Source organism: Pseudonaja textilis, chromosome 14 (assembly GCF_049901715.1).
Source record: "Pseudonaja textilis isolate UNSWEBS1 chromosome 14, rPseTex1.2, whole genome shotgun sequence".
Lineage (NCBI taxonomy): Eukaryota > Metazoa > Chordata > Lepidosauria > Squamata > Elapidae > Pseudonaja > Pseudonaja textilis.
In genome coordinates this window covers 10,221,392-10,235,978 of record NC_142003.1, presented here as the reverse complement: position 1 = coordinate 10,235,978, position 14,587 = coordinate 10,221,392, and the positions used below count along the sequence as shown (strand labels likewise).

Below are 14,587 nucleotides of genomic sequence, written 5' to 3'. Positions count from 1 at the left end.
CAGGAGAGCGGTCTTCCAATACTTGAGGGGCTGCCACAGAGAGGAGGAAGGGGTCAAACTATTCCCCAAGGCACCCAAAGGCCAGACAAGGAACAATGGATGGAAACTGAACAAGGAGAGATTCAACCTGGAAATAAGGAGATTTTTTTTTCTGACGGTGAGAACAATCAACTAATGGAACAAAAGTTGCCTTCGGAAGTTGTGGGAGCTTCATCACTTGAGACTTTCAAGAAGAGACTGGACTGCCATTTGTCAGACATGGTGTAGGGTCTCCTGCTTGGGCAGGAGGTTGGACTAGATGACCTACAAGGTCCCTTCCAAATTCTGTTAATCTGATTTGTAAAAATCACCCAACTGGCTTTCATGAGTAAAGCAGGACTAGAACTCACCATCTCCTGGTTTCTTAACCAGGTACCTTAATCGAACTGGCTCTCTAAATTAGCCAACAATGAGAAACGCTGCTTTCCCACCTCCACAATAAGGACTAGCCTCTTGGTTTATCTAGGAAGGAAGAAAAGAGGCTGTTTTACTTGTGCATCTAGTTCTTGCTTTAGAGGGCTTTATTAGTCAAGGAGCGTTTTTCTTCTTCTTCTCTCTCTTTTCACACTGGGAGTGTGCTAGTGGAGGACGAATATTTGACCTCGTCTCTCTGGGATGACCCCACATAGTTGTCCCGCCTGGCAGCGTACTCCCCGACGTTGGGCAGCCCTGGGACCACGCAGCAGCTCAGCGCACTGCGGTAGATGCTCATGTCATGGGCATCATACCACTCGTCTGTCTTCTCATCGTAGCACTCGACGTTGAACGTGGTCGTGAAGCCGTTGAAGCCGCCCACCACAAAAAGCAGGTCATCCACCACTTCGATGCCGAAGTTGCTCCGGGGGTTGAACATGGTCGGGATCGTGCGCCAGGTGTTGGCGATCGGGTTGTACGCCTCGGCACTCCGCAGGCGGTTGGCGCCGTCGAAGCCGCCCACCTGCGGACAGTGAGGACCAAAGGGACAGATTAAAGGGAAAAGGTGGCTTGGCCCCGTAGCAGGTGGATGGATGGAGGGAGAAAAATCCAAAATTTAGAATTAGAATAGAGTAGGCTGGAAGGGACGTTGGAGGTCTTCTAGTCCAGCCCCCTGCTCAAACAGGAGGACCTATAGTAACAGGTATAGTAACCTATAGAGCTGTGATGGTGAACCTATGGCATGCGTGCCACAGGTGGCGTGCAGAGCCATTTGTGCGGGCATGCGAGCCTCAGCCAAACTTAACTGCACCGCACATGCGTGCACCTCCCGGCTGATTTTTGGCCCTTTTGAGGCCTTTTTCGGCCTCTCTGAGGCTCAAGGGAAGCCTCTGCAGCCTTTGGAGGCCGAAAAACGGGCCCGTTTTGGCACTTCTGGTATTTACCGGAAGTGCCGAAACGGGCTTGTTTTTCTGCATCCCGAGCTTCGGGGAAGCCGAAAAAAGCCTCAAATGGGCCAAAAATCAGCTGGGAGGTGCAGGCATGTGCAGTGCAGGTAAGGGGGCAGGGGGTGTTGTGCACACATGTGCAGCGGGATGGTGGGGGAATTGCCTTCTGGGTGCTGGCACAATTTTCGGCATGGGAGCCCAAAAGGGTTAGCCACCACTGCTATAGAGTAACAGATCAACTGATGATGCTACATCTATTGTTATCTATACCAGGGGTCTCCAACCTTGGCAACTTTAAGGCATTTGGTGCCAAAAAGCTTAGCCATTACTGACCTATACCATCTCAGAAAAATGACTGTCCAATCTCTTCTTAAAAACCTCCAGTGATGGAGCGCCCACGATTTCTGGTGGCAAGCAGTTCCACTGGATAATTGTCCTCACTGTTAGGAAGTTTCTCCTTAATTCCAGGTTGCTTTTCTCTTTGATCAGTTTCCATCCATTGTTTCTTGTCCTGCCTTCTTTGGTGCTTTGAAAAATAATTTAAGCCCAGGGGTGGGATTCGACCAGTTCGCACCAATTCACTAGAACTGCCTGTTAACATTCTAAGCAGTTGGGAGAACCGGTTGTTAGAAGAAATTACTGGCCTAATCCTGTAAGGAAGGCAGGAAGGAAACATTCTGGTGTTGCTTACAGAAAGTGCCTCTCGGTTAGCCCTTATTACATTCTTGGCAGGACTAGACTTCCTGTCTCAGGAACCTCTCTGGAGTTTTTTTCCCCTCCTTTACTGGTACTTTGCTTGTGTGGAGTGACCATTCAAAGTTACAATGGCACTGAAAAAAGTGACTTATGACCGTTTTTCACACATACGACTGTTGCAGCATCCCCGTAGTCATGAGAGGCCAGGTGAGGAGATGCGTGCCTCGATGTGAGTGATATTGAGTTGGCCACGCCCACCCAATAACATGACCACCAAGCCACGCCTACCAACTAAGCCATGCCCACAGAACCGGTTGTTAAAAAATTTGAATCCCACCCCTGTTTAAGCCCCTCTTCTTTGTGGCAGCCTCTCAAATAGTGGAATCCTGCCATCATGTCACTCCTAATTCTTCTTTTCTTTCAGCTAGCCAAGCCCAAATCCTGCGGCCGTTCTTCGTAGGGTTTAGTCTCCAGGCCAGTTGCTCTTTCTCTGCACTTTTTCCAAAGTCTCAGCAATTTTTTCATAATATAGTGACCAACATTGGTTGCAGTATTCCAGGTGTGGTCTTACTAGGGTTTTATAAAGCGGGACTAATACTTCACCTGATCCTATGCCTCTGTTTATACAGCCCAGGATTGTATTTGGGTTTTTTTGGTGGTGACGGCTGCACACTGCTGGCTGGTATTCAAATGTTCATCCACAGAGTGGTCAATGCCTGGAATGTGTTTATTTATTTTTATTTATTTATTTTGATTTGTCAATCACTTACAAGGTAATAGGTATAAGTATAAACATGAGTAAGAATACAAGAAATGGGGACGAATAAATGGGGACAATAGGACAGGGACAGTAGGCACGATGGTGTGCTTATGCACGTCCCTTACAGACCTCTTAGGAATGGGGTGAGGTCAATAGTGGATAGTTTGAGGTTAAAGGAATGGGAGTTAGAGGATGTAACAACAGAGTCAGGTAGTGCATTGCAGGCTTTGAGCCCTCCGTTGATGAAGTCGTACTTCCTGCAATCAAGTTTGGACCTGTTTACATTGAGTTTGTATCTGTTGTGTGCTCTTGTATTGTTGTGGTTGAAGCTGAAGTAGTCATTGACTTTTGTGTACTACGCTTAAGTCCAATCTTAGCCGGCATAGTTCAAGGTTGTCTAAGCTTAGAATCTCAAGTCTGGTGATGTAGGGTATTCTGTTGCAAACAGAGGAGTGTAGTATTCTTCTCGTGAAATACTTCTGGACTCGCTCGATTGTATTAATGTCCGATATATAGTGCGGATTCCAGACAGATGAGCTGTACCCTAACTCTGTTGTCACAGCCTCAACCACTCGCAGCTTCAACCTCAAACTGTCTACTGTGGACCTCATTCCTAAGAGGTCCTTAAAGGGGGCGTGCATAAGAGCACCAGCGTGCCTATCATCCCTGTCCTACTGCCCCTGTTCATCTGTATTTACTTCCTTTGTTCTTGTTTATGTTCATACCTATACTTGCCATGTTGTGCATGTTTGACAAGCAAACAAAATAAATAATAAAATAAAATCCTAGGAGTTGTTTCCCAGCTGTTGTAGAGGGGAAGGGATTGGAGAAAGCTGCAATAGACTGAGCAAAACAGCATGTATAGTTCTAGCAACCATGACGGAAAGAGATGTTGCACTTGGTCAGAAATGGTATAGGGTCTCATGCTTGGGCAGGGGGTTGGACTAGATCAGGGGTCACCAACCTTTTGGACCCCAGGAACCACCCAATTTATAATTTTAAATCCAGCGGATCAGAGATCCTGGGAAAATCCTCCAAAAAGTCTGCAGGAAAATTCCTCAGCCTATTTTCCTACAGATCACTCTTAATTTGGGATCGCAGGATACCGTTTCCAGCTCCGTTCTCAGGGGGAGAGAAAGAGAGAGAGAGAGAGACTTTTGGCTTCATGCAAGGAAAGCAGCAGAAGCAGCAGAAGTCTTTCTTTCTCTCCCCCAAACTCCGCCAGAAATGAGTCTTTGCTGGCACAGCCTCTTGGAGCAGGAGGCCTTGCAGGGTCCCAATGACTCATTTCTGGCGGAGTTTGGGGGAGAGAAAGACAGACTTTTGCTGCTTTCCTTGCGTGCAGCCAAAAGCAGAAGAAGAAAGAAGTGGAAAGAAGCAGCCCAGTGGCCAGACAAGGCATGTGGGGCGAGTGGGGCAAGCTCCTCCCTCTGCCCTTTCCATCCTCCCCTCACTACCTCATGTTGTTCGTAATGCAAGCGACGCAAACCTTGTGTTCCCATGCAGCCTGGATTAATTGCTTTGGGGGTGATATTTCTCTGCGGACCACCAACATTTTCTCACAGACCACCAGTGGTCCCTGGCCCACTGGTTGGCAACCATTGGACTAGATGACCTACAAGGTCCCTTCCAACTCTGATTATCTGTTAAATTAAATTACCAGCCCAAGAGGACCCCAGCCTTACTGCATAGACGTGTTCTCCGTACGCAATCACGCCGATCCCGCTGCGCCTGCTACGCATGGGTGCAATCAAGCTCCACTGATCCACCTTGGCATCGTAGACCTCCGCCGTGAAGAGACACTCGTTCCCATTGAAACCACCACAAATGTAAACCTTGTATTTGAAAAAAAAAATGGAAAAAAAAGGAGGCAGGGAGTTAATTATATGGATGTTCACACTGAGAACGTTGGAAGAATATTAATCATATGCATAAGGAAGAGCCAATGTATATATAGTCAATGCCAATCCTATGCATAACGAAGTGTCAATCCTATGCATGAGGAAGAGTCGATGTAAGGTGTACAACCCGGTGAGAATTATTGTTTATAATGCAGATTATCTCTGTGCTGTTGGCTAGTTCTACAACATGAACTTGGACCATAGGTGGTATTCAGCAGGTTCTGACCAGTTCTGGAGAACCAGCAGTGGAAATTTTGAGTAGTTTGGAGAACCAGCCAATCCCACCTATTGACTGGCCCCACCAATCCCATCTCTTCTCTGCCTCCCATCGAGTCCCAGCTGATCAGCTGAGTCTTCTTTGGTTGCCCTGCACAGGAGAACGGAGCTGGAAAGCAGGTCAGTGGGGTGGGGAGGGAATGGGGATTTTGCAGTATCCTTCCCCTGCCACGCCTACCAAGCCACGCCCACAATGCAAACCATGCCACACCCACAAAACCAGTAGTAAAAAAAAATGAATCCCACCACTGACTTGGACCCATTCTATCACACAATTGATTCTGGGTACTCTCTAACCCTTAATTTATAGCAGCACCCATGCTTATTTTAATGCCTAGCTCAAATCATGGTTTTCTTCTCTGTCCAGGGTGGAACACGGGTCTCTTAAGGCAAGGGAAAGTCCACGGTGCCTGGAATTCAGTTCCAAAAAGATACTTCAGACTTCCCAGGAGTGTGAATTGAGCCTGGTCTGCAGCTCTTTAAAGCAACTGCATCTTTCCCTGGCGTAGCATAGCTGCTGTCAACCCTGTAGCTGGCCGGACGGAGGCCAGTTTTGAGACTTCAGAGCTGAAACACCAGGGAGGAGGGATAGGGAGGTGGGTGACAGAGATAGAGATAGTTGGGGTGGTGTAGCCAAAACAAAATGCTTTCTCGTGGGAACCAAGGACATTCCTGCAGATGCTCGGAAGGAGGGGACTGGAGTCACTTAGCAACTAGGCAGCATCCTGATTGGATCATGGGACTGGCTGTTTTGAAAAAGTGACAAACTTTCACTTTTAATCAGGTGAAACCCGTGGGAATATTCAGAGTCGGTTTTCACCAGCTTGTGCCAATATGACATACCCAATAAATCTATTCTTTGAGGGATTTGCCTGCTTCCGAGTTTTGTTTGCTATGGGTATGTTACTTGGAAGCTGCTTTAAGGAGCTGCAAGCTGATCTATTACTCTGACCCAACAAACATCAGATCAGGGAAGCCATCTGGATTTGACTTAGACTGAGTTTTGTTCGGCGCATTACTGGTTCTGAGAATCACGTTCCATCTTATGTTCTGGCCTTCGCCTGATTTTGACGTAGAAGAGAAATCAAATTAGGTGTCATCGATTTCTTGAGCATACCTTGGTTCATTTTGCTCCTACCTTCTTTTCTTTCTCTCTTTCAAAATAAACCCGTAATGTTTGCCTTAACAGCAGCTTTGGGAAATGTACAAGGATAAGAAATGTGGGGAAAGAAAGTTGGGTTTTTTTGCCCCCGAGCCAGGAATCACAGTTGATCTTTATGTGGCACACTCCAAAATCAAAAGTTATCATGCCCCTCTTGGAGTCTGAATCTGCCAATGGGGCACAACAGATCCAAGGCATGAGTGCAAAAGACCTGGCAATTGTATTCGCTGTTTGTTGTGGTTAGCCGGCAGCAGGTGCGGACGGCTGAAGAGATCGAGGACTCAGATGAGGGGCCAGGACCATTAGGGAGTGGACTGCTGTCTTCAGAGATTGTGGGGGCTGGCAGCAGCAATGAGGAGGTTCCCGAGGAGCCTGTGCCAAGTGCGCATGCGCGCAGGGTTGCTTGCAGGAAAGAGCAGCTGCGACAGCACGGGCAACTTGGCAATAAGGCTGCAAGGTAATGGCCCCTCCTTCAACAAGATAAAAGCCAGCTATGAATCGGACGTTCTTTGCAGGAAGAAAAAACGTTTTGAAACTCAGCCTCGTGGACATTACAGTATCTTAAGTTGGTATTTGAAGGCTCTTGTGTTATGAAATATTTCTTATCTGTTATTCTTGGCAGTCTCGCAGTTTTGGTGAAGCTTATGCTAATCAAAGTTAATTAGTTTGCAGCAGCCTTTTAACCGGGGATTTGTAAGAATCATTAAAAGGTTTCTGTTCCTTTTGGTTCGTGTTTGTTCTATTGGAAAAGGGCTTGGGTCAGAACACTGTTGGAAAATTCTGCACAATAGTTACCTTTCCGTAGAGTGTCGTGGCACTCGCGTCACTCCTCTGCTCGTGCATGGGAGCGATTAAGGTCCACTGGTTGGTCTCGGGCTCGTACCTCTCTGCCGTGTTGAGGCGCACGTAACCGTCAAAGCCACCCATGGCATAGATGAAGTTATCAAGGACGGTGACACTAACATAGCAGCGCCTGGAGTGCATGGGAGCCACCTGGTGCCAGGTTTTTTTGATGGGCTCAAACCGCTTGACACTGTTGAAGTAGTCCACGCTGTCAAACCCGCCAATGATGTAGACGTAGCCCTTCAGGTAGGCAGCGCCGTGGTACGCCCGGGGACTCTCCTGCTGGCAAGTCACATTCACCCAACGATCCGCCCGGGCGTCATACGTCTCAATCGCATTGGTTGGGCTCCCTCCACTCCAACCACCAATGGCAAACAGGATGGCGTAAGGGAGCCGGGGTCTCGTCAGTGGATTGGTGAAGTCGGAACTCGAAGGGCCATTCATGTTCAGGTCGTACATGGCTTTGAGGGCATCGATCACAATGGGCTTGCACTCCTCGCTGTCCTTCACATAATCGTGCATTTTGACGTTGTTCATGAAATACTCCGCATGCATCAAGGCCAGACGGACCTTCAAAGACAGAAGGAGGATTGAGAGCAGAGGTGGTATTCATCCAGTTCTGACCGGTTCTGGAGAACCGGTAGCAGAAATTTTGAGTAGTTCAGAGAACCAGCAAATCCCACCTCTGGGTGGCCCCGCCCCCATCTATTCTCCACCTCCCATTGAGCCATATTTCCGGACTGCGCGTTGATGTAAACCATGATGTGGGGCTTTGGGGATATCAGTTGGTGTGGGTTTATGATCCTGATTCAGATAGATGGTGTGTTGGGGGGGGGAATGGGAGGTAGGTACAGATACAGAAGGGATAGATAGCACGGGGAGAGAAAGAAGTGTAAATGAAGATTCGGCAATGACAAATAGGCATGGGGAGGAGGTGTGGGAGTAGAGAATGCAGCAGCGGATGTCAGGTTTTTAGCTGGGAGGGACTAGAACAACTTGACTCTTGACGAATGTATTTTTTCTTTTATGTACACTGAGAGCATTTGCACCAAGACAAATTCCTTGTGTGTCCAATCACATTTGGCCAATAAAGAATTCTATTCTATTCTATTCTATTCTATTCTATTCCATTCCATTCCATTCCATTCCATTCTATTATATGCTGATTAGTGTACATTTAAAGTAGCAATAAAGATTCTATTCTATTCTTATGCCTATTTTATTATTCTATTCTATTCAATTCTATTCTTTCTCTATTCTGTTGTTAATTCTATTGTTAATTCTATTCTTCTATTCTATTCTGTTCCATATTCTACTCTACTCTACTCTACTCTACTCTTCCCTCTCTGTCTATCACTGCTCACCAATCAAGTTTCTGCAAGATGTTTCCATAGCGGTCAGTCTGTGCCCAGGTTGGTATGTATGCAGCTCCCTCTTTCTGCCCAGTTGGCTGACCTTGAAGCAGTGCCTCAAGGCAGCTTCTACTTTCGTTTTCCCCAAGCATCCCACTCCCTTCATTCCCCCTCCCTACAGTTTCATGGCAAACCGCCGCCGCATAATAGTGAGGCATGAGATGGCAGCTGAGAAAGACTCACCTTCGGTAGCAAGACCGCCATGTGCTGTTTCCGGTTGGGAGGTTCGTGGGCGATCCACTTGAGAATGGCTTCGAAGACCGCGTCTTCCTGCTTCACGTTGAGTTCGTCCTTTTCAATGATGTCCTTAAACTCATTGACCGAGAGCTCCAGGAATTCAGTAGACGCTTTTACCATTTCCTCAAAGTTGTGCAGGATGAACATGTAGGCAGCCTGTCGTAGCTCCGGGCAGTAGTAATACTCGGTGAATTTGCAGATGCCAATACAATTCTCCAAGCAGAGCTGAGACTTCATAAAATCGGAGCAGGCTCTGACGATACCCATCACATTAAACTGGTCGGCGGCTACGAGGAGCCGTTCCACATTGTCCACTGTAATGGGCACTGTCCTTGTGTAGGCGTATTCGATAATGAGTTTCATCATATCTGGGGTAATACCAGGAATATTATATATCTTTTTTTCGGAGTTGTTCCAACTACTGGTAAACAGAGCTCTGAAAGAGAAGCACAACAGTCATGGTTCTGGATGTCAACTCATAAAACAGTTCTATGGTCTTTTTAGAGTTGCCAACAGAAAGAGAGTGGGGAGCAGTGCAGCTGCTTGCAAACCAAAACTGCATTCCATAAATAGTTTTCAAAGATAGTAACTAGGTGACTGAAGTTTCTGCCGCACAAAATTCTAACTGGAGAGCATGGTTGAAGACTCTTGGCTATGGATGTGTCCCATTGGAGAATATGAATGATGATACACCCAGGGGGTGGGGAAAAACCAGGGTCAAGGGTGACAATGAATGCTGTGTCTCCGAGTTGGCTGCACCCAGGCAGTGCCAGCATGTTAACTCCCAATAAATCCTTTTGAAGTTTTGGAAGTTTGGCTCAAGACTCATGATTTAGTTGGGGGTCACTGCCAGAATCCTGACACTGGGCTTCCAAGGGACAGTGTTAGCTTAATACAGGGGTCTCCAAACTTGGTAACTTTTTAACTTTTCCTGGCTGGGGAATTCTGGGAGTTGAAGTCCAGAAGACTTAAAGTGGCTAAGTTTGGAATCTCCTGGCTTCATGAAATTCCTCCAGCTTGCTTGCTTGTTTATTTGTTTAAAATAAGATTCTAGTCACTTTTTTTCTGTGAAGACACTGCACACATTTTTTAAAAAAATGAAATTGTGATGCTCGCTTTCAAAAGAAATATATATATATATATATATATATATATATATATATATATATATATATATATGTATGTATATATATATATGTATATGTATATGTATATGTATATATATATATATAAAACCATAAAAATATATAGCCATAACAATAAATATAAAAGCATAAGCATAACGATATAACCATATAGTTATTGTACGCATCCAACCTTTATTATTTTTATAGATAACACAAGGCAGCAAACATATCCAACACTCTTTCCTCCTCCTATTTTTCTCCACAACAACCACCCTGTGAAGCAGATTGGGCTGAGAGAATGAAGGGCCCAAAGTTAGCCAGCTGTTTTTCATACCCAAGGTGGAACTAGAACTCTCAGCTCATTGACTTAACCACTGGCTCTCAAACTGGTTAGCCTCTTTCCCTACCATATCTCCTATACCTTTGAGATATTGAAAGCTATTAGTGGCCTGCTTGTTCCTAAGGAGGTGCAGGATTCAAAAATGGTTCATAAAATTTGCTTTAGATGTTAAGTCTTTCTTCTCTCGCCCTCCTATTTGATTAAAGAGCTTGATGCACAAAGATTTACCTTTGGATCATTTGGGGTCCAAAGTCAATTAAGGGCTTCTTCCCTGGCTGTATTAACATCTGTAATAATGGTTTAACTTGGTGCCATGTGTATTTATTTCATACTGTTTTAATTGTGTTTGTGTCTTATATGTGCCTCCCAAAGACATGAGACGGGCAGATATAGAAACCAAATATATAAATGCACGCACACACACACACATATGTTCCTTAATAAATCAACAAAGAAGTAGAATGTTTGTGACTCATCCGTTTAACTGGAGTTTTATCTTGTTTTAGGACTTACCTGGAAAGCAAGTCACCTTTTAGATTGCATTTATAAGGAAGTCTTGAACATTCAAAAGGGTTTGCAAACTTTTAAGCATAAAGCGACCAACTTTTTAACAATGAAAAGGAGGACACAAATAAATTGAAGAAAAAAAACAAAGCCACTTTTGCGCGGCGCATTCTTGTGCGTGCCGCACTCTCTCCAAACAATTCTTCTGTGTGGAGCGCATGCATCTCGCTGCACTGTACTGAGCCTTGACGAATCGTCACGTCAAATACAAATACGTCGCATCCCACACAATGGATCGGATCGGCATCGATCAAATACGGAGATTTACAGATTAGTCTTCAAATATCAAAAAGGAGGACATGTAGGAGGAAACGTTTCGCGAGAGGACAGAACTTACAAAAGGAGGACCGTCCTCCCTAACGGACGACGGTTGGTCACCTTATTAAGCGCCATAGATGATTTCTCAGCTGGAAATAGATGGTCTCCTTCTGCTATAATGCCTTAATCGCCATACCCCACTTAAGTTATTTTTGGGGTGCCAGGCACATTCTTTTCTAGAAGAGAGAGTCAACCTATTCCCCCAAAGCACCTGAAGGCAGGCCAAAAAGCAATGAATGGAAACTAAGCTAGGGGAGAAGCAACGTGGAACTAAGGAGAAACTTCCTGAGTTCGAAAAATTCATCATTCAATTCAATTCAGTTCAATTGTGGGTACTGCAACGCGGAAGGTTTTTGAGAATTGATTGGACAACCATTTGTCTGAAATGGTATAGGTTTTCTGCTTGAGCATGGGGTTGGACTAGAAGACCTCCAAGGTCCCTTCCAACCTCTGTTATTCTGTAGAGGGATGGAAGCAAACACATTTCCGACTAGATCTCACAATACCCTCGAATCATTTCAATGGGATCCATTGGTTCCTAAAAAAGGAAGATACTTTAATACCATCTGCCTTTTATATAGCAGCTTTCCCGAATTTGATGTTCTCCAAATGTTTTCTAATTGTAATGTATCTGGGAGGGTGCCAGATGTGGAAAAAAAAACTGCTCTAAATTCCCATTCTTGCTTTCTGTGATCCTATCTCATAGCATTGTTGTTGTTTTTCACAGCAGTATTGAACACCTCCTGAGCCACAAGCTGTACAAATGTTGGTGGGTTAAAAACTCCCTTCTTTATTTTTGAATGTCATTTCATCCGAGAAGGCAAACAATATTCCCTTTTCTCAGGGGTGGGATACGACAGGGTTAACTACCAGTTCGGGATTTACGAGCTTCCCTGCACGCTGTGAGCCGCACACCTGTAAATCGTCATCAGCATGCTGTGTGCAGAGACGCAGCCTTTGAAACAGCCCTCTTTTCCTGCTTTTTTAACTGCAGCTGTGCCTCGTTCGGCAGCTGAAGTGGAAAAAAATCAGGAAATAAAGATCAGATAAGAGCCCAGGTGGGCGGGTGAGCAAAACCATCAGCAGACGTAAAACCGGTTCTATGTCTGCTGCTCTTCAGAGCTACCGGTTCTACTGAGGTGGACAGAACTGGTAGAAACCACCCCGCCTTAAAAAAAAATGCTTTGCTATCCGTAGTTTTTTATTTTATTTAAAAAGACAAGTTATTTCAAAGGAAGCTAAAAACTCTTCCCCCAGAAAAATAGCTAGGGAGATTCTCAATCGTTCAGGCCAGGATTGTCCCAAAGGTCCTTTTTCCAAAAGACAATTGGACTTCGTTGTTGTTTTTTTTCCTTTGTATCACTTTTCTCCCAAGAAACTTAGACCTCAAGAAGCTTCTTGGATGAGAAGCAAAACATTTTCAAAGGAAAGGAAAAAAGGACCAAGAAAGTTCAATTGCCTTTTGGAAAACACACCTCCACAAAGACGATTAGAATTTCTCAATTCCTACAACCAGGGACTAAAGGTTTATTTATTTACTATTAAACCTTAGGTGCTGCCTGACTGACCAGAGGACACTCAAGGAGGCTACAGTGATTATGCTGCCGGATGAGAGAATCCACCATCCAACTGATGGGAGATCTTGGCTGGTTGCTTACATCCCTTTCAAGAGATGGGGAGCGCACTGACCGAAAATAAGAGCTGCAGCTACAGAGAATGTTCTTATGAGCATTGAATTCACACCCGTTGACTTTGATGATGACGTCACACAGCTTCCCTTCCAGCCGAAGTTCGTTGAAGACTGTACAAGCCATCGCACTCATCTTCCGCTCCATGTGACGATAGGAGTACCCCGCCGAAGCAGAGGCATCATCCATTCTTTCAAAGTGGGGGAGGCAGCGGGAAGAGCTGCCAGGCCTTCCACTTAAACCCTCCTCTTGGAAAAAAAAAGGGTGTGATTGGCCCAGGGGTTCCAGAACACCCTTCCATAATGAGACCTTTGACACGACCAGGTTCTAGAACTCCAGCTGCCCTCCGAAGCTAGCGGGCTCATTGCCTTCACAGGAGGGAGATGGTCGCGTTGGGTATCTTGAGGGCTCCTCTATGTCATCTCCTCCATGGAGATCCTCAATTATCCAGATCACGGTTGGAGGGGACTGGAGGCTAAAACATCTGAAGAACAGCCGCAGGAATTGGGTATGTCTAGTTTAATGAGAAGAAGGACCAGGGGTGACATAATAGCCGTGTTCCAATATCTCAAGGGCTGCCACGAAGAGGAGGGAGATGTTCTGACCAAGGCTTCTTGAGATCATAATTAAGCACACACTTAGTTAAAACAACTCTTGTTTAATTTCAACGCTGGGAATTATGTGCATTCCCAGCCTGTAATGAGTCCCAAACAGTCCCTCGAGATAAGCACCCACCTTTCTCTCCTTTGAATTGCTGCCAACAATTGGAGTGCCGAATGAACTATAAAAACAACAACCTAAGTACAAAATCCACACAGAGCTTTAAGCTCTAGAATGGAGGAGGAGGAGGAGGACTGTGGGGTCCTTGGTGTTTTTCTGAGCTTGGTTGTTTTCTTGCAGACATTTCATTACCTAACAAAGTAATATCACCAGTGCTAGAAGGAAGTGGAGTTTACTCTTTTTTATATATACTAATTCTATATTGGTGTTTCCTTAATCAGGCTGTTGTTTACTGTTGGATTGTTTATCTTTTTGGAAAGTTCCTTGATTGGGGTATGAATTGTGTCACTTGCTTATGATCAAGTAAACAAGTAACTATCAACACAAATACCCTAACGGTAAACAATCTAACCAACATTTTTTTTAGTTTGTATTTTAAATATTTTGAATAAAAATAATCAAGACACAGGATTTTCCAATTCTGAACTGAATATCGTTAACCAAATTTTTACGATGCTACTCCCTTGTGAGACCATATGCTGGTGCGGTTGGCCCTGGGTTCCTCCTAATGCAAGACAATGCTAGACCTCATGTGGCTGGAGTGTGTCAGCAGTTCCTGCAAGACAAAGGCATTGATGCTATGGACTGGCCCGCCCGTTCCCCAGACCTGAATCCAATTGAGCACATCTGGGACATCATGTCTCGCTCCATCCACCAACGGCACGTTGCACCACAGACTGTCCAGGAGTTGGGGGATGCTTTAGTCCAGGTGTGGGAGGAGATCCCTCAGGAGACCATCCGTCACCTCATCAGGAGCATGCCCAGGCATTGTAGGGAGGTCATACAGGCACGTGGAGGCCACACACACTACTGAGCCTCATTTTGACTTGTTTTAAGGACATTACATCAAAGTTGGATCAGCCTGTCGTGTTTTTTTCCACTTTAATTTTGAGTGTAACTCCAAATCCAGACCTCCACGGGTTGCTAAATTTGATTTCCATTGATAATTTTTGTGTGAGTTTGTTGTCAGCACATTCAACTATGTAATGAACGAAGTATTTAATAAGAATATTTCATTCATTCAGATCTAGGATGTCTTATTTTTGTGTTCCCTTTATTTTTTTTTGAGCAGTGTATTTCATT

At 45.2% G+C, this 14,587-nt stretch overlaps 1 protein-coding gene across 1 annotated transcript; it reads right to left on the bottom strand.

Annotated features, from left to right (window-relative positions):
• Window positions 1-564: 564 nt before the first annotated feature.
• On the bottom strand, window positions 565-13,344 carry KLHL10 (kelch like family member 10). Its single transcript, XM_026704137.2, has 5 exons — window positions 12,726-13,344; window positions 8,634-9,123; window positions 6,991-7,608; window positions 4,542-4,691; window positions 565-976 (listed from the first exon to the last, which is right to left on the bottom strand). Exons 1-5 carry the CDS (start codon window positions 12,911-12,913, stop codon window positions 602-604), a joined length of 1,821 nt encoding a protein of 606 aa, XP_026559922.2. The 5' UTR covers window positions 12,914-13,344; the 3' UTR covers window positions 565-601.
• Window positions 13,345-14,587: the final 1,243 nt, after the last annotated feature.